The sequence below is a fragment of the Diabrotica undecimpunctata genome, chromosome 8 (genome assembly GCF_040954645.1).
Source record: "Diabrotica undecimpunctata isolate CICGRU chromosome 8, icDiaUnde3, whole genome shotgun sequence".
Lineage (NCBI taxonomy): Eukaryota > Metazoa > Arthropoda > Insecta > Coleoptera > Chrysomelidae > Diabrotica > Diabrotica undecimpunctata.
Genome location: NC_092810.1, coordinates 2,987,033 through 3,011,733, shown reverse-complemented (window position 1 = coordinate 3,011,733; position 24,701 = coordinate 2,987,033). Strand labels below are relative to the sequence as shown.

The 24,701-nt window shown below is 34.9% G+C and overlaps 1 protein-coding gene across 2 annotated transcripts in view; it reads right to left on the bottom strand.

Annotated features, from left to right (window-relative positions):
- Window positions 1-24,701, bottom strand: part of LOC140449181 (A-type potassium channel modulatory protein KCNIP1) — a 253,781-nt gene that overhangs the window by 48,548 nt on the left and 180,532 nt on the right. For both annotated transcript variants that reach the window (XM_072542337.1, XM_072542338.1), the window contains exon 4: window positions 18,152-18,221. In XM_072542337.1, the coding sequence (XP_072398438.1) occupies window positions 18,152-18,221 (70 nt within the window). The remainder of the gene's footprint in view (window positions 1-18,151; window positions 18,222-24,701) is intronic.

Sequence of the window (24,701 nt, the reverse complement as noted above, 5' to 3'; positions counted from 1 at the left end):
CCTTTGTCTGGCAAATTTGGAGGCTGAAGCATCATTACAGTATTGTTTTGGGTCAAAAATTTACAAACTAGCAATGAAGTGTGAGCTGGTTCATTATCAGTGCATTTTTTTTAGATTGCTTTACACAAACGGCGTTGAACTTCACGGTAGTGCGCTTTATTAACCGTTTGACCTCTTGGCAAAAATTCATGGTGCACTATGCGATTCAAATCAAAGAACACAGTGAGCATAACCTTGATGTTCGATCGCACTTTTTTGGTCTTGGTCAAGCCTTTCTAGTCTGGAACCTTAGTTTCGATGTTATATCCATAAATCCGTATTTTTCCACCTTTTATAACCCTTATGAGTAAATCTGGGTCGTTATTTACGCCATTTAGTGACTTCTAAGCAACTTCCATTCGCCGCTGTTTTCGTTCAAAATTTAACAATTTTAGAATAAATTCAGGGTCTACACAACTATTAGCAGACCAATAGTATGTTATGGATGCGAGACATGGGTGATGACAAAAGAGACAAAAAGAAAACTGGAAGTCTTCGAAAGAAAAGTCCTAAGAAAGATATTTGGACCTATTAACGAAAACGGAATATGGAGATCCAGGTATAACCATGAACTGTTCAAAGAGACACCGATCTCAGAATTCGTTAAATTTTAGAGACTTCGCTGGGCTGGTCATGTAGTAAGCATGGAGACAGAAAGATTGCCGAAAAGAGCCCTTAATAGTAAAATGCAGGGCGCAAGACCAAAAGGAAGGCCACGGAAAAGATGGGAGGATGAAGTGGCAGCGGACGCGCAAAATTTGCTAGACGTGAGAACCTGGAGAAGATCGGCGCGGGACCGACAAGGTTGGAGGCATAGTTTGGAGGAGGCCAGGGCTCGATTTGGGCTGTAGCGCCATTGGAGAGAGAGAATCAATTTTGCTGACATGCGTTTTATACCCAACACGTTTGAAAAAATGAGAAAATTGATATGCCAACTTCATCAGCGTCTTCTTTGATTGTGATTCGGCGATCGTTCATTACCATTTCTGTCACTTTATTTTACATTTTCATCGGTTAAAACCTACATAAGAATACCGGAATGCAAAACACAGAAATGATTTTGTTACATTTTTATATCGTAACAGCTTCTTTATATTAAATTTCCCCAATTTTTGATAAATTATTGCTCTTTTAAATAGTTTATATTAATATAACAACTCTTTATTTTAGTTTATTGTTTTTTTATCCCAAAAACCAAAATAATTGACGCTCAACCTCTACCTTTTAATTTCTGCTTTGTCTACTAAATTTTCGATACCCCTCGTATCTCAACATTTTCATAACCTAACCCATATTCGTACTACTTGAAATGCTTCAATACAGTTTAAACTTTTTCGTTTTTTTTTTAACTTAGATTCATGCCCTGGTTTTTCAAATTATAGTTAGTATTTTTTTGTTTCTTTTTTATTGACTTTATCTTTAATAAACTTGTCTTTATGAAAAGTTCCTTATTCTCTGGAATTTAAATCTTTTCATAGAGCGTGGACACTTGATTGGTTTTCTGTGCCGAAAACTGAATGTTGCTCTAAAAAAATGGGTTTCGTCCTGGAATAAAAATGGAATAAAAATAAATCCATTTCACTAGGTTTGATTCTAGATTCATGGAATGCAACTAATCCACCACCAGATCGATTTCACATCCAATGAAATACAAAACCAATGGTGTAACGAAATCCTCCATTTCACCAGATATTAATTAACTACGAGACCTGCAGCAACATCGCCAACATCATCAACTTTCCATCCAGCATCCCTACATAGAAAACAGCATGGCAAGTGTTTCATTAGTACTTTGTTAATATTAAAGCCCACAGATACTATTTTTTTCCCTTTGTTTGTTTAGTCACTTCTTTAGGCCTTTAGCCATCTTCTACAGGACTTGTTTTAATATAGAGGCAAGTCTATTTCTTTATTATTTGTTTAAATTTTTGTGTTATGCTTAGATCTCCCTTGTAATCGTTCTTATCATCTTTATTTTTCTAAGGGATTAACCAAACTACCTCTGAGAAGAGCTAGCGTGGGTAGTGATCTCCATGATTGTGTTTGTGGTGGTAAAGAGGAGATACTTTAGCTAAAGTTGACCTCCTTATGAAGTCAATGGTGGATTTTAAAATAATACAACCTACGTGGTTAAGACCTTACAAGTGAAAAAAAAAATAGTAAAGAAAATGGAAGCCATGTGATTTCAGGCCTGAAGAGCTGTTAAACATAAAATAGAAAGAACTAGAAGAAACCTATTGAAGTCACAATGTGAATTATTTAAACCAAACCAATTATTTAAAACAAACTACTGTCTCAGGTTCGTCAACCAGGAAACGAATCTTCTCCCTACGCTTTTCCTACCCTCTATTTTTCGTTGAATTATGAGTCTCAAGATGTTTCCTTTTTTCCTTTTTTTTATTGTATTTTCCCTTTTTCCTCTCTCTGTCTATTCTCCTGTATTCGTGACTCTATCTACCCATGGAATCCTTAACAATCTTCTAAATGTCCACATTTCAAACGCGTTAAGTCGATTTATTGTATTCCGGTTTAATGTCCATGATTCAACTCTATAGTAGAGTACAATGTGTACATAGCATTTAATTAGCCTTATTCTGAGAGCCAATGTCAGATCTTTGCTGCATAAAATCTTTTTCATTTTCACGAAGTTGGCACGTGCTTGTTCAATTCTGACTCTTATTTCTGCAGTATAATCGTTATTTTCTGTGATTATCATTACCAAGTAAGTATATCTTTTTACTCTCTCAATCTGCTGACCGCCTACCGTTAATATTTCGTTTGTATTGTTGTTCTTGCTAATTTTCATGAATTTGTTTTTTTTTATGTTGAGAGAGAGTCCGTATTCTCCACTATATCTTAATATTTTGTTTATTATTCTTTCTAAGTCTTTCAAGTTGTCGGCTATTATGACTGTATCGTCGGCATACCTAATTTTGTTAATTAAACTTCCGTTCACTTTTATGCCGACTGTCTCGTTTACCAAAGCTTCTTGTATAATTTCTTCAGAATAAGCATTAAACAATAACGGCGACAGTATGCAACCTTGCCTGACCCCTCTCCTTATCTCCACTTCTTTTGACACCTCTCTTCCAATTTTCACATTTCATCGTTGGTTGTAGTATAAATTTAATAAGAATGTTACATCCCTCACATCCTGATTCTTGTTTTTGAGTACTTCTATAAGTCGGTCATATTTTACCCTATCGAATGCCTTGTTGTAGTCTCTAAAGCATACATAAAAATGTCGATTAACATCCAAACATCTTTGGGTTAGCACATTAAAAGAAAATAGTGCCTCTCTTATGCACATGCCATTCCGAAATCCAAACTAGGAATCACTAATATCCATCTCCAGCTTAGCGTGTATTCTATTATGGATGATTTTTATCAGGGTTTTTAAGGTATGTGACATTAGACTGATCGTTCGATAATCACTACATTCTTTGGCATTTACTTTCTTTGGTAGACAAATAAATGTTGATGTCAGCATTTCACGTGGAATGATTCCTGTGGAATAGATTGTGTTCAGTAGTTGGACTAAAAGATCTATGTTTTTTTCATTGGTCAGTTTTAGCAATTCACTTGGTATTTCATCTGGACTAGCAGCTTTATTATTTTTCATGGACTTTACTGCATGCATAACTTCTGACTTTGTTATCTCGGGTCCCTCGTCTTTACTCTGATTATCTTCATATGTATTTTCCTGTCTCTGGTCATGGAATAATTCCTCTATATATTCTTTCCATCTTCCTAATTTTTGTTCTGTCTCCACTAAAATGTTTCCTTGTTTGTCCATTAGTATGCTTGAGGTTTTTTGTTTTGCTACCTCAGCTAATCCTTTAACTTTCTTATGGAGATTCAAGTTATCATATTTGATTTTTAAGTCTTCTATTTCTTGGCATTTTCCAGCGAAATAAGTCTCTTTAGCTTGTCTTATTTTCCTTACTATTTGATTATGCAGCTGTTGATACTGAGGTACATTAATATTCTTTTGCCTGCATCTGTCCTCCATCATTTCCAAGATTTCTTCTGCCATCCAATCTCCTTTCTCGCATCTGGTTGTTGTGAGTTCTCTGCGACTTGGTTCGATAATTGCATTTATAAGGAATTGCCACTGTTGTTCTACATCACCATAAATTGATTCCGGTGTGGATTCTAGGTTTGCATTAATTTCTTGGTTCAGTTTTTCTTTGTCATCTTCTGATTCTAATTTTTGTATGTTTAGTTTATCACTTTTGTAGCTTTTTTGTATTTTTTTAAAGTGAAGTTGGTATTTTGCTACAAGAGGATTGTGGTCCGATGCCACGTCTACACCTGGGTACGCTTTCACCGATTGAATTGCGTTTCGGTATCTGTGATTTATAAAAATATAGTCAATTTGGTTTCTAACGATTTTATTGACCTTGTCAGCTGGCGATTTCCAAGTGTAAAGGCATCGTTTAGGCAATTTAAAGAAAGTATTCATTACCGCAAGATTATGTTCTAGGCAGAATTCTATAAGGCGTTCTCCTCTCTCATTTCGAACAATTTACTTCTAGTTGAGCTATAATTTCCATATTTCAGATCCAAATATGTTGTTCAAATGAAAGTACCTTGTATATTATTGCCTTTTACTTTTAAACAATTTTCCTGGAACGACTCTTAATCGCAAGTATATCTCATCCATTTACACTTTTTATAAACCTCATAAAAGTTGTTGTTGTATTTTTTGAGTAACACGTGGAAATAACTTTTATTATTAGCAGAAAGCCAAGTCAAACACGCCAACAGTACATAAAATTTGATAATGGATTTTATATTTCGTGTTAGCCATTTAGTGGTGTACTCTATAATTTGTAACAGTTGAACATGATCTTTGTTATTATGCGTTCAAAATGAAATTCTTAATTTCACGGTACGTCTTAATTGGAAAATCAAGCGCAGGGGTGTATGATTCCAAGATTAAGAAGTTATGAAATTGTCATAATACAAGAGATTTAAATGTGTATATGCATAAATTTTTAATAATTATGATATAGTATAAATAATTATCTTTTTAAACTTTAAAAGAGAACATTAAATTAAGTAAACTGCCTGCTTGATTGGGATTGGTTCAAACACGGCCCGATTTACACTAAAGAAATACGCTTAATTTTATCTACCGTAGAATGGGGTGACTTTGATTCTATAAGGTGACTTTGATAAAACATGAATATTTTGTTTCAAGAGAGTATACAACCCAAATGTTTCGTCCGTTATGATAATTGTCTGAACTTGATTTCAGTGCACATGTTGATTTGATTCACTATAGCACAAGGTGTTTGTGGCCAATATCAAAAGTATACGGTTGTAAATTCACCATTGAAGTTTTTGTTTGAATTTGAAGATTTTATATTGTGTTACTAAATTTAAACATACAGCTCTTACAATAGAATTGCAGGTAATTTTGTGTATGTTGCCTTAATGTAGGTCTAGTTGTCACTATTTTAAAATATTTAACCTAACTTATTTCCGTAACTACTCCATGAAATTGAATGATTTCTTATCCGGGGTCACTTTGATACATTTTTCGGGGTGACTTTGATACTTTATTTCTTTTTATAGTTTACTTAATAAAACTTCAAACCGTTAATTATTTTCAGGATTTCGTCATTATCTGCATGAAAAGAAAAAATGCCGCGAGTTTATAAACGAAAGTTGGGATCAAGAAGCTACAAGAACTTCTCTGACGAAACTCTTGAACATGCTCTGCTTCAAATAGTAAACGGAAACTTGTCTGTTAAAGCCGCTTCAGAAAGATTTTAAATTCCGTATGGTACTTTATATAATAAATACAAAGGGAAGCATGTGAAGAAGCCAGGGGGCCAAACTGCGTTGACGGAGCTGGAGGAAAAATCAATCGTGTCCTGCATTGTCAAATGTGCAGATTGGGGATTTCCATTATCGACGCTAGATGTACAACTTTTCACTAAGAGTTGTTTAGAAAGAACTGGAAGAATTATCTCTAAATTTAAAAACGGGGTAAGTCCTGGTAACGACTGGGTAAAACTTTTTTTAGAGAGACATAGTCAGCAAATCTCTGAACGACTTGCGTCTAACATTACTAGAGCTCGGGCAGGTGTCACAAAAGAAACGATAGAATCATATTTCAATAATTTAAGAACAACTCTCTCAAATTGCCCTCCATCACACGTTTTCAATTACGATGAAACCAACGTTAGTGATGATCCGGGGAAAAGAAGATTGCTTTATAGAAGAGGGACCAAATATCCAGAACAAATCACTAATCATAGTAAAGCCGCCACATCAATAATGATGTGCGGTGCTGCTGATGGTACACTACTCCCTCATTATATAATATATCGCAGCGAACATATGTGGGATGCATGGACATTAGGAGGTCCACAGGGCTCTCCTTGTTGTAGTAGTGGATATTGCGCAAGAGGAGCTAGATATAACCGAACAAAAAATGGGTGGATGGAGGTAACTTGTTTTACAGACTGGTTTGAGACCATATTATTACCCCACGCAAGACGGCTGGAAGGTAAAAAAGTTATGATCGGCGACAACTTGGCGTCTCACTTTTCAGATCATGTTTTAGAATTGTGTGAATTGCACAATATTGAATTTGCGTGCCTTCCCAGTAATTCAACACACATATGCCAGCCTTTGGATGTGTCTTTTTTTAAACCCATGAAAGTCTCTTGGCGAAAAGTTTTGACGGAATTTAAATTGCGACACCCAAAAATTACTGGTGTACCTAAAGATCAATTTCCGTCGTTATTAAAAAAATGCTTGGAATTAATGGATCAGACAATTGCAAAAACTGAGTACAAATGTGGAGATTGTGAAAAAAGTGCAATTAAGAGAGTTTTGAAGAATGGGTTCGAGGCTTGTGGCATGGTCCCTTTCGATCCAAATAAAGTCTTGAGTAAGCTTACACCAATCAACCATGATGTTGATTATGTAGAACCTCTGATTAACGACAGCCTCACAGACTATCTGATGAATAAGAAGTCCGAGATAGAAGTTACTAAACGGCAAAGTAAAAAGAAACTTCATATCTAACCTGGTGTAAGTCGACATATAACGGCAGATGACAGCTCCTCCGATAGCGAGTTAAACAGCTATAATAGTGAAAGCGAAAATGAAATTGAAAATGAAGATTCTGTGGAGGACCAATCATATGAAGATGAGATGAATACAAAACCCTCCCTTGCTGAATTGAATGTTGGAACTTACGTGCTTGTAAAAATTATGTCAGGTAAACAAAAATGTAAAAATTACGTATATGCCGGAAGGATACAAGAGAAATTACCTTTTGACGAATACGAACTCATGGACTTAAATCACTGGATGAGACCCATAAACATTTTAAAGTTGTGGAGACCGACGTTTTTAACGCTCCTTTCGATGATATCTTAGCAATTCTGAAGACCCCATCGGTTGAAACAAATGAAACAGCAACTACATGTACATTTCTTGGCAAAGTTGATGTTAAAGAAAAATAACTTTGATTTTGTTTCCGTTCAAAATACATTCTTTTGGCTTTTTTTTACTATTTTATACTGTTTTACTAATTTGCTAAAACGTTTTTTACCTGAATAAAGTATTAGCTACCTGTAAAATTATTTATTATATACTAATTATTGTGCCTATAGCAGCTGTCAAAGTAACCCCAAAAATTAAAATTGAAATATCCAAAAATTGGCTTGATCGATTTAAAAATGGGTTGACATTGATACCATTACAGCTTTTATGCATCGTCCAAGCTATTTTAAAATAGGGTATCAAAGTGACCCCACATCAATGGGTGATTTTGATATACCATTACTTATTTTTTTTGAGAAAATCCTCAATTTAAAGATATATATACTAACAGTATAAATTACATAAACATAAGATGCATCCCAATGGACATTTTTCCACATTTTTGGGATCACCCATTTAAAAGTTACGTAAGAAAATATAAAAAAAATTAACAAAGTCACCCCGTTCTACGGTATCTAATTTAACATTTTTAATTTTTTTTTTGTATTAGTTTTCTTTCGCGGCTCGTATATTTATCTCCGGCCAGCTATGACCCACTCAATATTTTGTCTAGTCACTCCCATGTTTAATTTAGATTGAAATCAACAAGAATCTGTTAAGTGCGCTATTAAAGTTGTCAGTGTTGGGATGTTAGTAAAAATCTAACACGGTACTGATTACGTAGTAACGACTTTTGAATTATATTAAAATATTTTTTGTAAACTAGACCAAATTTAGACTGTGTTGTTGTTTATGATGGCGTACGAGAGTGAACAGCAACGGTTACTAGCCCTTTGGAAGGCTATAGAAGATGATATGCAACAAGATGTAGTTGATCAATCGGACACAGATATTTCAGAGGCCGCTTTCTTAAGTGACGAAAGAGATAAAGAGAATGTACAAGGCTCTGTGTCTACATAATCAAATTTAGAAAGATCTGAAAGAAGTGGTCCCTATTATACTGGTAAAGACGGTACTAAATGGTTAGTGCACCAAAATCAAAACAAAGTTGGAAAAACCAGCCCTCAAAATATTGTTACACAGATACCAGGTGTAAAAGGTGTTGTAAAAGAAGCCAAAACAATATTGGATTGTTGGGAACTTTTTTCTCGGATGAAATCATTCAATATATTACAGATTGTACCAACGAGAAACTTCAAAAAATTAGACTCGCCAGAAATGCAAAACATTACAGTCCTTTAGATTTTGACAAAGTGGCTGGTGTAAAAAGAGTCCAATATTTAAATACTTCAGAACTTTTGAGCACGAACGGAACGGCCACAGAATACTTTGCTGCTACTATGTCAGAACGCCGTTTTTACTCTTTGGTACAAGCTATTAGGTTTGATGATATTGAATCCAGAGTAAAAAGAGTCCAAGAAGATCACTTGGCGCCTGCGCGATACGTTCTGGATAACTTTGTTGGGAAGTGTTTACAACATTACTCGGTGGATAGTTACATAAAAATGGATGAGATGCTTGAGTGTTTCAGAGGGAGATGCAAGTTCCGTCAATATATTCCAAATAAATCTGCGAAATATGGCATAAAAATCTACGCTGTTGTAGACTCTCGAATGCTTTATACACATAACATTGAAATTTGCAGGTAAACAACCAACTGGTCCATATGAACTATAGAACGATGCCCATAGTGTTGTAACAAGACTTTCAAGATATTGTAGTGGTACTGGACGAAATATAACTATGGACAATTACTTTACATCTGTATCTTTGGCTAATGACTTGGTACACACCCAACGTATAACGTTAGTTGGCACATTACGTAAGAACAAGCGAGAGATTCCCCCAATTTTTTTAGATACTAAATTACGAAAAAGAAATAGCAGTATGTTTGCTTGGGGAATCGATCCCAATAAATGCGTTCTTACCTCATATGTACCAAAACCTAATAGAAATGTGCTGATGTTGTCGACGTTTCACAAAGATGATGAAATTGATCAAGAAAGTGGCGATGCAATGAAACCTTCAGTCATAACATTCTATAATCTAACAAAAGGAGCTTTTGATGTGGTGGACAGGATGAAGATATTCGACTACAAGAGTGAGCAACCGTTGGCCTTTAACTGTTCTTTACTCAATATTACTGGCATAAATTTACAAATTGTTTACTACAGCAATACAGACACAAAGCTCAAACGAAGAATATATCTTACAGATCTTGCTAAGCAACTTACGAAGACCCATATTGTTCGTCGATCAAGTATTACTGTCAATTCCACTAAGGCAAAAAATTAGAAATATTCCAGGAAATAAAGCCATTCCAGTTGATGCTGCCGAACTAAATGATGCGAATATGAAACAACGTTGTTTCTTTTGCTCGAAGAGAAAAATGTATGCACCGGTGTCATACATGTTTGAAATCCGTATGTAAAGAGCATATTGCAGAAAGAGTTTTGACTTGCCCTGACTGTATTAATAGAGGAGAAGATTCCTAAATTAATAACTTTCGCTAATTAATTTTCGCTATAATATTTGATTACGACTTTGCTCTTAAATGAATTGTTTTAATGTTCTAAGCAAGAAAAATAGATAAAAATCGATGTTTTTAGTAATTTTTAAATATTTCAATTCTTTTATTTATGTTCTCGACCTTTTTGAGATAGAGAATAAGTCAAATATTATTATTGAAGTTACGACAGAGATTTCACTGCAAAAATCACAATGTCACAATAGATCCACTCTGGTCTATTTTTGCCTGTTATATCCAGCAAATTTCCATTTATTGTTTTGCTCAGTGGGTTGAGGCATCACTCTTGTCTTTAGGTAACGAGAATATTTTTTGTTCTTTGGTAAATAGCACAGTTTTTTGAATGATATCCAGGCCAGTCTTATTCTTCTTTTTATTTCTCCGGTATGATTCAACCAAATAAGTCAAATATTATTATTGAAGTTACGACAGAGATTTCACTGCAAAAATCACAATATCACCTTTCACATCGACCTTAAAATAGATCCACTTGAATAAAGAAGTCAAACGAGAAGTGGTTAAAAAGAAAAATAGTGCATGGTAACAAAAATGCCAATACCTAGACAACTATATAGGAGAGACAAACAGCTCTGAAGCCTGGAGAACTATAAAAACGATGAGAACAACAACAAAAAACCAAGTCATAATAAATAGAATACCAGAAAACACATAGGTAAAGCATTTTGAGAACTTATTAACAAGGAGAAGAGAAGGGTTTAAACAGACAAATGAACAAGTGAAAGAAGCAGTTAAGGGAATGAAATTAAGAAAATCTCCAGGCACAGGCGACATACATCCAGAGTTGATTAGGTATGGATCATCAAAACTGTTTGAAATGATCCGAAAATTATTCGAAAGATGCTTAAACGGAGAAGAAGTTCCAGAAGAATGGAGACAATCGTATATCTCTCCAATACACAAGAAAGGTACAAAGACGGATCCTAAAAACTATAGAGGGATCGCAGTGATTGCTACTATAGGTTGACTATACTCAAAAGTACTACGAAACCTGATAGAAAATAATATTAAAGACAAACAACCTGAAGAACAAGCAAGATTTAGGGCCGGACGCTCCACTATGGATAATATTTTCACATTAGAGATGAAAAAAACGAGTGCAGAGAAATAGAGAAACCCATATAGCTTTAATAGATTTGGAAAAAGCATATGACGGTGTACAGATCTCCCAACTATAGATAGAAATGGGTAACTTGAAAATAAACAAAATTCTTATTAACGCCACTCAAAAATACTACGAACAAAACTTTGTAAGAATTAAAATGGGACAAGAAATCACCTCCCCTTTTCAAACAACAAAGGGACTAAGACAAGGCTGCCGTCTGTCACCCACCTTATTTAAAATCTATTTGGATAGATCCTTAGTGAAATGGGTAAAAAAATGTAGAAACATGGGAATACCGGTGGAAAAAACATGCTATATACACTTTTCTTTGCGACTGACCAAGTAGTAATTGCCGAAGACAGCTACGATCTTAGCTATATGGTAAGAAAACTGCAAGAAGAATATGAGGTGGCAGGTCTAAATATGAATATGACAAAATGTGAATATCTCTCAGTGGGAACAGATGAAATATGTGACCTAGTCTTGGCAGACGACAAAATCAAAGGCGTGTAATCCTGCAAATATTTGGGGGTCATTTTCAGCACGAAGGAAAATAGTGCAGATGAAATCAGGGAAAGAATAAACAAGGGCAGAGCAGCGACTCGTGCCTTAAACTCTCTTTTCTGGCAAAAAACAATTCGAAGAGAAAAAAAAAACACATTTACGGTAGTATAGTCCAAATAAGAAACGAAATGAAAATGATGACATATAAAGAAAACAATTAATCTGGTTCGGGCATTGTTAAAAGAATGCCAGAGTACAGATGGCCTAAAAGAGTACTGAAATGGATCCCTCCTGAAAGAAGAAAGGGAGGACGACCACGGGGAAGTTGACGCAACGATATTGATGAAGCAATGACGGCAAGAGACTTAGATGAGGCAACTGTATATGACAGAAAAAGATAGAAATTGGGGGCGGAGAAGCGGCGACAGCTGTAATCAATACATTGTTATTATATATATATGATTCAACCAACCACTATTAAACAAGAGAAGCAGTATCTGTGATAACTATGAATTAAAAATGAATCTAAAAAGATTATATATTATATGATAATATTAAAAAAAAACAAATATATAAACAATCATAATTTTGGAAGGTGTACCGATAGAAAGTGTTGAACAATACAAATGCCTGGAACCTGGATTTCAGAAAATAATGACCAAAGAACAAAAATGTGTCCCAGGATTCACTCTCGAGTGAAATGAAGACCACTCCTTGCTAAAGATATTATATAAATACAAAATAACACAAATTTTCAACTTATCTTATATTTTCTTCTTCCCTCAAACCAACAAAAGCACTTAACAGACCTTCGTTTATGTTCTCTTTTCTGTCAAAATCAGAAAAATAATAAACAAGTTTAATTGGATATTCGCATGAGAAAATTTGTGTTTCTCGCTTATTATAATACAGACTATCCCTCAAAAAAGTTACAAGCAGTAATAGAAAGATAAAGAAATGACGTTGTGTATATATGTATGTGTGTGTGTGTGTGTATTTCTGCTGCTTTTATTGCGGCCTGACACGCTATAACGACCGAAATGAAATTAAGCAGGACAACAAACACTGCCTAATGATAAGAAGTTTTATTTAGTTTTTGTTATATACATATCTATAAAAGCTAAGTGTTTGTTCGAACTTTTCGAATAGAAAGGTAAATAACATTAGAGATATAGATGTTAAATACGATAGTTTGATTAAAAGGAATATATTTCTTGTGTTGAATTTACTACATGTTTGGGTTTTAACTATTTGTGTAGTCGATTTTCGTTCATTCAGTTTTTATGCTTTGTTTTTATTTTACTATTGTCATGGCTTTCTCTTCTAATTGTCTCTCCTGTGCAAGAGTATAAGTCGCTCATTAATCTTAGCTCTTGTGATCCGTTTTTCGCGAGGGATCACTCAGTTTTTCTTTGTTTTCTTGTTCTGTTTCGTCTTCCTACACACGGGGTTTGTTCGAATTTTCCATTATATCATTTTTAGTTCCTCTAAAATATTGTTTTTTATCATGGAACGATATAATTTTACTCTGGATGAGATGAATAGGACTATAGGCCTTCTTCAAGGTGGCATGCGGCAAATTAATGTAGCTGAGCAAACAGGAGTCTTCGAAGGTATTATAAGTCGACTGTGGTGGCAATTTGGTCACACTGAAAGTCCAGCTGAACGTCATCCAGGACGTAAGCGCGTACAATTGCAACTCAGGACCAATTTTTAGTGTTAACGCTAGAAAAAAACCAGTGCAGTGGGCTCATTAAGTACCCTTAGGCGGCAATACTGTAAGAAATTCTCTCCATGAAGCCAATCTCCACATACGAAGGCCATTGAGGTGTGTACCTATCTCCTGAGGTGATCGCACTGCAAGATCAGAGTGGTGTCAAGAATATTAAAACTGGGATGTAAATGATTGGGCTACAGTTTTATTCTCCGACGAATCTAGATTTGAATTTTAATCAAATTCTCGTCAAGTAAGAGTGAGGAGACGATCTGGAAATGTAAAACTTTTAAAACATGTCCAGGAAGTTTATACATACAAAAATGGTACAGTAATGGTATAGGGTAAAATATTAATCGGTGGCAGAACGGCCCTCGTTTTTCCAGACCACTTCCTTACAGTTTAGCATTACCTTGATACTATTCTTCAACCAAGAAAATTAGAGACTTATCAACCAAGGGAACAGGCAGGATTCCGAAAAAGTTACGGAACAAATGACCATTTACAAAGTATAAAAACCCTAATGGAGAAAGCAGTGGAATACAATAAACCTCTAGTTCTAATATTTATCGATTTTCACAAAGCCTTTGACACAGTTGAGCTAAGCAAAATATTACAGGCGCTTAAAGAATGCAGGCTAGATTATAGATATACCAAATTATTATACAAAATATACCTGCAGGCAACAACCACTGTCAGATTACATACTAACAGTAATCGCATAAAAATAGAACGGGGGGTTAGACAAAAAGATCCAATGTCACCTAAACTTTTTATTACGGTGCTAGAACATGCTTTTAAGGATTTGGATTGGATGACAAAGGGAATAAAAATAGATGGAGAATATCTAAACAACTTACGTTTCGCCGATGATATACTTATAATAGCTGAAGATCTAGGTATGGCAAGAGAGATGGTACAGGAACTCGTTGTGGCTACAGAAAATGTTAGTTTAAATATAAATATCTCGAAAACAAAAATCATGACCAATTTGGTACCCAACCAGAACATCAGTATTGGTAGGAAAGAAATAGAACTCGTAGATAGATATAAATACCTGGGACATGAAATTATGATTGGCAGGGATAACCAGACTCATGAACTGAAGAGTAGAATCGGCTGTGGGTGGGCAGCATTTGGAAAACTGAGAGAAACTTTTAAAAGTGAGCTGCCCACATGCCTAAAGAGAAAGGTATTTGATCAGTGCGTCCTCCCAGTCTTAACGTACGAAGCAGAAACACTTACCTTAACAAAATCAGCAGGCTACCAAACTGAGAGTCACGCAGAGAAGAATGGAGTGGTCCATGTTAGGAATAACTCTGCGAGACAGAATAACCAACGAAGACATCAGGAGAAGAACCGGAGTGACTGACATCATCGAGAAGATAGCCAGACTAAAATGGAGATGGGCAGGATACATAGCCAGAATTACAGATGGGCGATGGACAAAGAGGTTATTGGAATGGAGGCCAAGGGAAGACAAGAGAAGCGTCGGTCGACCACCTACAAGATGGACTGACGATTTAAGAAGACTCAATAAAAAATTGGATGAAAGCGGCGCAAGATAGACGGGGTTGTTAACATGAGGAAGAGGCCTATGTTCAGCAGTGGACTCTTGAGGCTGGATGATGATGATGATTCTTCAACCAAGCCTTCGTCAGTTTGCTGGTGCTATTGGTCAAAACTTTCATATCATGTATGAAAATGCTCGTCCACATGTCGCACGATTAGTGATGGACTGGCTTGCCAACGAAGGTATTGATGTGTTGCTTTGGCCAGCATAATTCCCCGACCTGAATGCCATCGAGTATGTATGGAACATGCTTCAACAACTAATTAATCCACATATGGGTAACGTATACACGCCGTTTCGTTTCTGAGAGAGAATGGACAAACGATACCTCAACAGGATATCATCAATCTCATTTTGTCTATGAACGATAGATGTAGAGCCGTAATAAACCAGAGTGGACACCATACTTTGTATTAATTTGGTTTTTTACGACTATATTTTGTGATTTATGTGTTTGACTGTATTTCATTTTATATATATATATATATATATATATATATATATATATATATATATATATATATATATATATATATGTATATATATGTATATATATATATATATATATATATATATATATATATATATATATATATATATATATAAATATGTATATTTAGGGATTCTACAGTATTCACTGCCTTCCCTCGCTCAACCGTTTCCATCTCTCTCTGTTGTTCCATTCTCCATCGTTTAGGCCTCTCTTACTCATGGCGTCGTCTACTTCGTTCCTCCAGGATTTTCGGGGTCGTCCTCTTTTCCTCCTTCCTATGGGGCTCCATTCGGTTATTCTCTTTATCCATCTGCTCTCGCTAGTTCTTCTTACATGTCCACACCACTGTAATCGTTTTTGTTCTATATATGTTAGTATGTCTGTTTCCATTGATGTTCTTTGCTTTATTTCGTTATTGCTTCTCCTATCCATTCTTGTTACTCTGCAGCATCTTCGCAGGCATTCCATCTCTGTTGCTACTATCTTACTGCTGTTTTTCTTGTTTATGATCCAATTTTCAGCCCCATATGTCATAATACTTCGCACTAATGTTTTATAAATCTGCGTTTTTGTCTTCATATTTAGGTGTCTATCCCACCATACTGAGTTAAGTTGTCGGATTGCTGTTCTTGTTTGTCCTAATCTTTGTGTAATTTCTTCCTCTGTTGTTGCCTTTTTCGTGATTATAAACCTCAGGTATTTGAATTTATCCTTTCCTTTGATTGTTACGTTGTCATCAATTTGTAGATCTTCTATGTCTTCTTCACTTGTAGATAGGTACTCTGTTTTCGCGAAGTTAATATCTAGGCCAGCCTTGGTATATTCTTCTTGTAGTTTCTTCATCATGTAGCTGAGGTCGTCTTGGTCTTGTGCAATCACTACCTGATCGTCTGCAAAGCTTAACGTATATAGGTATTCGTTCCGTACCGGTACTCCCATGCTTTCGCATTTTCTTTTCCATGTAGTCAAGGCTTTTTCTAAGTATATTTTGAATAGGGGTGGAGATGTGAAACAACTCTGCAGGAGCCCTTTTGTTGTGGTGAAGTCTCCTATGATTCTTGTTCCCATTTTAATGGACACTTTATTTTCTTTATACAGAGCTTTTGTAGCTTCTATGAGCTCCGTCTGTATTTCTAATTTGTACATTGCCTCCCATAGTTCTGACCTTAGTACAGAGTCATACGCCTTTCTCAGGTCCACAAATGCCAAATGTATATCTCTATTTATAGCTTTTTTCTTTTCCAACAATTGTTCCAGTGTGTATATGTGGTCTATGCATGATCTTCCTGCTGTGAAGCCTGCCTGATCCTCCCCGATTTTGCCTTTTATCGCTTGCTCTATCTTTTCTCGCAGTATCTTCCCATATAATCTTCCTATTGATGATATTACGCTTATTCCTCTGTAGTTTTCGCATCGTTTTCTATCTCCTTTCTTAAATATAGATGTCATATATGCCTCCGTCCATTCCTTTGGGAGCTGTTCTTCATTTATGGCTTTCTGAAATATCCATTGTATCATCCGGTGTAATTTTTTTGATCCGTATTTTATAAGCTCAGGTGAAATGCCTCCAGGTCCCGGTGCTTTCTTATTTTTGATTGCTTTTATGGCCGTTCTCATTTTCCTATCTGTTATTTCTATTTCGTGTTGTGGGAATCTGCTTCGTCTTCGCCTGTTTTCTTTTCCAATGAATTGTGGTCTTTGTTCTGTTAATAGTTCCTTGTAGTAGTCCTTCCATTCTTTGTCCTGTATATTTCCCAATTTAATTTTTTCTTTTGAGTTTTGTTTCAATTCTCTCAGTACTTTCCATGACTCCGAAGTTCTTGTACCTCCTATATATGTTTCAATATTTAAGCAGATTCTTTCCCATTCTTCATTCTTTTGCTGTGTTATTTGTTTTTTCACTTCTCTATCTTTTTCTCTATATTCTTTATAAACTTCGTCGTTGTTTGTAGTCAGCCATTTTCTGTATAGTTGCTTTTTTTCTTTAGTTATTCTTTTTGTTGGTTCATTTATTTCATAATAGTGCTGTTTATTTGTTATATGTTCTTTTTCCCCAAGGGCTTCGAATGCTGCTTGCTTTATACTCGCCTTTATATGCTCGTATATTTCTTCGATGTTGTCGTCTCTAAATTCTATTAATTTTTGGTCTAGACGTTGTTGGTATAGTTCTCTTATTGATTGTTCTTGGAGAAGTTCTATATTGTATTGTTTTTCTCTTATAGTGTTCAACGGTTCTTCTGTGGAGGGGGTCTTGTTATGTTTCCAATTAATGCCCATTTTTGCTGTCAGTGGTCTATGGTCTGTTCCACATTCTGCTCCTCTTTTGACTCGCACATCTTTGATCTTTGTTGTGGTATCTTGTTTGATTATTATGTAGTCTATTATCGATTTCAGCTTTCGTGTTTCTTGCGTCCATGTATATTTATGAATATTTTTATGTCTGAAGAATCCGTTGGTGATTTCATTTTAATTGTCCTTAAAGGCACTCTCGTTATTTTTGACAATTCAACAAATTTTGTTGTATATTAAATACTATTCAAAAACAATTATTTTCTAAAAATATCCTTAGACTTTTCCGATGTATATATATATATTACTTCAATTATCTATGTCATTACTTTTCTTTAAATATTTTCATAATTACCCTTTAAAAATCTAATTTTTAAACTTAAATAATATATAAGAAAAACAAAAAGCAATATACTTACTTCCGTGAGGAAAAAATTTGGAATAAATTTCTTTAAAGCTATCTTCATGGACGACACCCTCGGGGCATTCCTGTAACAAGAAAATTGAAAATTAACTACGGCACAATGCGAGAGTTTCATCTTATTAGGATTATTAAAATGTTTACTTTATAATCTCAAACAGTGGTGAAAAATGACCTACGGTAAATCAGTTTTAAACAAAGCTTGCTTTGAAATTTTTGCCTAACTTTGATGTTTTCTACAGATATAATAAACATGTAATAAAAAGTGAATTTGAAAAATAATCCAGTTTTAGAAAGAAGTTTTGTGTATTTTCAATAGTGTTGTCGATACAAAACATCATCTTTTTATGTTAAATATTGTGTTTATGGAATTAATTCACAATTGATGATAATAATAATTACATTTTTAATTTACAAAAATTGATTTTAACTCCGGAAATCGTTCTCAAAAAATATTATTTAAGAATTTTGTTAAAAATAGTGCATAACCGCTATAATTGTTGACCAAGATATGTAATGAGGTCAACAACTTTGGTAGTTATATACTCTTTTTAACAAAATTCTTAAATAATCTTTTTTGAGAATGATTTTCGAAGTGGAAAGCGAAACATCATATTTTTTTAGTTAAAAACGCAATTATCATTACAATCAATTGTGACTAGGGATGCCTCAAGATGAGACAAGACGAGATTTCAGAAAATCTCGTCTTGTCTTAAAAAAATCTTGAAATACTCAGTCTTGTCTTGATCTCTAACTCGAAAATCTTGTCTTGTCCCGAAATTATTTACCGAAATTCTCGAAAATCTTGATATGTAAGTAATATCTTAACAATTAATTTGGCAATATCGATTTCATTCATTATGTATAATGTATCAGTTTTAAAACTTACAATGGGCTATATCTCACAAACAAAAGCTGATATCGAAAAATGCTGGAAGCCGTTTCTAGGATAGTAAGGGGGAACTAAAACGACTTGAAAAAGAACTCATCCCCATCAACCCCCTAGACCCCACCCTGAACTGACTATTAAGCCAGTTTTATTTAATTAAAAACATTTCAAAGCATCTGATTAGTATCAAAGAATTTTATATACTAAGCCCATATTATCCATTAAATATATCAACCTAAAGATAACTCAAGGATGAGGAGGGTGCCGCAGGATATTATCGCGATAATACTTTGTCTAATTCAAATAACCCTATTACCATTATTCAGTCTTAACCTTTGCACACTCCTCCTCTGTCTATTTATCTGTCCCTATCGTGACATGATCCACTTGACCCGCATTAGAAGTTGCGACATTCCTTTCCATATCCAAAGCCAAAGCATGTTCCTAAATGCCTTCCTTTATGGGTCTGCGACTCCATATACGTTACGAACTTCGACAAATATTTGTATAATATAAGGGCTCTTCCACACAACCCCAAAAAGGTATTCTATATTTTGGCTCTTTGACTCGTACGTTCCAAACTTTCATAACGTTTCGTTGCTTTTGATTTGGATTGTAGGAATGGGGAACGGTTTCCTGTTTGCTTTTTGTATAATTTTTCTTTGTTGACTAGACGATTACCTTTTTGACGTTTATATTTTATATCCCCAAATATACGATATTCCATTTACAAGTTTAAACATGATATTGACTTTTTTATGGTAAAATTGATAAAAAGTATGCTAATCACAGAGTAAATCATAACACATGCACTACATTTAAGTGCATAAAATCTGACTTTCTTACAATCTTAACAAATTTTGATAAAGAACTTTTTTATTTATGGCCCAATTCTGAAAATTTCTTAAACAAGTACAAGCTAAGTCATTAATGAGTCTTCTTCTTTAAAAATAGTAAAAAAAATTAAAAAAAAAATATTTATTACCTAAAAATAATTTTACAAAAATATGCCAATTTTTTACTTATAAATAAAATAACTGTTTTGTTATTGTTTGTAAAATAATTATTTTTACCTATTCAGAAAGCGAAAGTATATTGTTTTACTTGTTATAAAACCAAAAAAATTTGACCCAGGTTAATTAGGGCCAAAGTTAGTCGAAATTTTTGATAAATTCACAGCTTGTTTGTTTATAAAAATTATTGAATTTAATTTATCTCATTTTAATTTTGAATATTTAAAGTTTACGTAAAAAAATTTTGGTGTACTTTACGCTTTAGGAGAGCTATCGGTAAAGCTTTAAAAATTAAGTACAGCTGACCTCTTTAATGAAGTAGAAAAGTTAAAGAAAATTTAATGTCATAGTTCAAAATCGGTGTATATGAAAAAAAGTAATTTCTCAGCTTCCGACGGAGTACTTTCTTAATTTTTTTAGATTACGGATTACCAAATCTTAAAGATGCTTTAGTTTTGTATTAAATAAATAAAACCAGAAGAAAATTTTGCCGGTAAATAATTTTCTCTAGAATGATATTCAAGATAGGTTACCCAGAAATGATATAGTACTAATGGTTGGTAACTTCAATGCAAAAGTAGGTAGTAGGTAGTATTGATACCTGGCACAACAGATGGCAATCAGATAGATCACATACTAATATCCAAAAAATGGAAAGCAATAATGCACGATGTCAGATCATATAGAGGAGCAAACGCGGACACAGACCATTTTCTAGTAATAGGAGAAATCAAAATGAAGATAATTAAAGCAGTGAGAACAAGACAAAACAAAAGAAGATGGAATCTGGAGAAGTTAAAAGTACAGAAACTAAGAGAACAATATGAGACAACCCTCAAGAAAAATCTAACAGAAGCAAATAACACAGAGGACATATGAAAAAATATAAAAGAGTTCGTTTTGAATTCAGCTGAAGATGTGCTAGGACAGAGGGAAATAAAAAGAAGGAAAGAGTGGTTTGATGTAGAATGCGAAATCAAAATCAAACAGAAAAACCAAGCAAGAGATAAATGGATATCAACTAAAGAAGAACATCATCGACATGAATATAAAGAAAAAAAGAAAGCAGCGGATAATTGTTGCAAGAACAAAAAAACTGTGGATGAAAGAGCTGTTAAAGGATCTAAAAAAGAATAGTAAAGACAGCGCCAAACTATTTGGATACCTAAAAGCTCAACAAAGGAAAGGCAGACCAGTAGTTAAAATTGACAATAGATCATGAGAAACACACTTCACAGAACTATATAGATGCAAAGAAAGCCCGGAAGAGGAAGTAGGCGCAATGGAAGATATTAGAGATAATGAAATAGTAAAACACGCAACAAAATTAAAGGAACTATAGCCCACTCTTCAACACAAATAGTTGCATATGCAGATGATTTAGTTCTTATTGAAAGAGACAAGAAAAGATTAAAAGAAGCAGTAACAATCTTGGCAAAAGAAGCACGGCAAAAGAAGCACGGAAAAGAGGTCTAGAAATTAACAAAGGGAAAACAAAATTTCTACTCTGCTCTGGAAGACAAAATAACAGGACGAGCGAAATCAAAATAGAAAACTACACTTTTAAAAGAGCCCAACAATTTAAATATTTGGGAGTAATAGTAAACGACCAAAAAAAGAGAAGTGAAGAAGTAACGGAACGAATACTAGCAGGCATCAAAACATACTGGAGATATCATAGTCTCATAAAGGACAAGAACTTATCCAGAAATACAAAACTGAAAATATACAGAGTTGTAATGAGACCAGTAGTGACGTACGCAGCTGAGACAATGTGTCGAGAACATAGCAACAAAAATTGCCAACCTTAAATGGAGCTTCGCGGGCCACACTGCTAGACAAAAAGACCAACGTTGGAATACTACAATACAGCATTGGAGACCTTACGAAAGTAAACGACCAAGAGGAAGACCACAGATGAGATTAGTTGATGACATTAAAAGAATAGCCGGAACAAATTGGAAATATGTTGCTCAGGATAGAGACCGATGGAAGGAGTTGGGAGAGGCCTATGTCCAAACATGGACGACAGAAAGCTAAGAAGGAAGGAAGTATTAGACTTTGTTTTGATTAGAAAGTTTTGATTTGATTCGTATGCATATCATTGATGGGGCATGGGTAGTCTTTAGTTTTTCCGACTGTACACCAAAAAACCTTTCAGTACAATGGTTTTTTGAGTGTCACGAACAGGGTTTATTTTTGGCTTATTACCATGGACTAATAGCTCATGATAGATCGGATATTATGCACAAGCGACTTAATGGCATCCTCATCTCACGTGGAGGTGATCTGGACACAAAACTTGATTTGACCGTTAGACTCTTTCTTGTGGAGTTTGCTTAGGTCGCAATACAAAACAGGCAATATATCTAAATAAAATAAGAAAGAGAATGAAAAAGACAACAAAGATTTGATTTCCCGTACAAAGCGTCTATGTATCTGTTGATACGTATTTCGACTAAATAAGTCTCATCAGAACAGTTATTCATAGCCGTTCTCAACGTGAAAAATAATCTTTTCTGTTTTTTAAGAAGCAACAATAAAATGGCTTCGTTATGGACGCAATAGCGACATCTGATAGAAAAATCGGTAAGATAGTTTCGAAACAAATTCAGATTTCTGCTTTAATCTGAACCTTCTAAAAATGCAAGGTATAACAGACGTTGATAAAGATGTTAATATCTTACCGATTTTTCTATCAGATATCGCTATTGCGTCCATAACGAAGCCATTTTATTGTTGCTTCTTAAAAGACAGAAATGATTATTTTTTACGTTGAGAACGGCTATGAATAACTGTTCTGATGAGACTTATTAAGTCGAAATACGTATCAACAGATACATAGACGCTTTGTACGTGAAATCAAATCTTTGCTGTCTTTTTCATTTTATTCGGATCTACTCTGTATGAGTACAAAAAAACAAATTCGTTAAGGATTTCTGCTTAGTTGATAGACATGTCTTGGAATGCAAATTTTAGATTCCCCATGTCTCTATTAACATCTTTATCAACGTCTGTTATACCTTGCATTTTTAGAAGGTTCAGATTAAAGCAGAAATCTGAATTTGTTTCGAAACTGTCTTACCGATTTTTTTAAGAAAGAGAAGTCTATTATGTAACTACAAATAAAACAAACAAAGTTTACTTTCTAAAACTGTCTCATTTACATCCGAAATAAAGTCGATCCGACGGCATTTAAACTTTTATCTGGGCAATCTCAGTGTACAATGGTAGACAGGTATTAATGTTGGAACCGTAGCCGGGATAATCTGCAACCGGACGGACACATCCATCCGTTTAACTTTTTATCATCTTTTATATCTCTCTCCAGCACAAAAAGCACTTGGCAGCAACCTGGCAGGGTAACAATTTCAGTACGTTGAGCGTCACCGGGAATCGGGAATTCTAGTTCTAGTCTCAGATGTTATTCGATAGTACAGGCGCTGGTCTCGTACAAGATGTTTTTATTCCTAGGAAAATATTATTACAGAGATCTAGCTAGACAAGCAAACTTTAAATCAAAGCAGTTTATTGGATTTTTATCGTAATATTTATATCGGGGGTAGCGGGTACATACACTTTACGATCCCGGTAAAGTTAGGTCTACTACGGGTTGGTGACCCTACCCAGCTTACGTGAACCGTGGTTCACTCTCACTCCCTTTAACCGAGAGGGTATCACGTCCCAACCAATTATCCTTGTCAAAGACTCCAAAATTTCCTAACCCATTTTCTGTCTACCAACCCGCACAGGCCCGCGTGGTAGAGAAAGGGCCATGAACAACCGTAAAATGAGAAACGATGAAGACGCAAGGTCGTCAGTCTCCGGCAGACCTTTGAAACTAGGCTATGGTAGAGGTACAGAGGGTACTAAGAATCTCAGGAGTGGACCAGGCAACCTAGATACATGACAAAGGCAAAGAATATGGTTTATGGCAACATACACTTGCATGCATAGAAATCGGCCCACTGTAAACTTTTGACTTTAACTATATTTTTTTTCAAGAAATATTCATCAGATCACAAAAACAAATATACTGTTTGAAAGACAATTTAATATGCTTTAATGTGAGTATAAATTTATCAAGAAGGCTTATCGTTTACATGCGTAGTAACCGGTAAACAAATGAAACGTGTTTATGTGGTGATTGTCACGAAAATAACAAATTTGTCTAATTGTAAAAGTATTGTCTTTGCAAGTGAAATTTGCATATTATTCGTTTTTCATAATCTCAGCAGTGTTCAAGTGTGTTAGTTTAATGCATACTACACCACAAAAAGCCGCCTAAGTTATTGCTCTAATCGAAAATGGACTTAGTCAGCGAGCTCTTGCTAGACAATTGGATATGACACGCGCAGCGGTTCGAAGAGTGTGCCAACGTTATGAGGAGACTGGATCCTTTCATAGGCGACCTGGAACAGGCAGACGGCGATTTACAACCGCTCGTGATGACCGCTTTATCGTGTCAACAACATTAAGAAATCGTCACCTTAATGCCGTTCAGGTGCAACGACAGCTCCGTGAGGTGCGAAGAGTGGCTGTTAGTCAGTGGACAGTGAGACGAAGACTGCGGGAAAATAACCTGACCCCTAAAACACCTGCGATTGGTTTCACAACAAAACTTACTCCAACTCATCGGCAAGCAC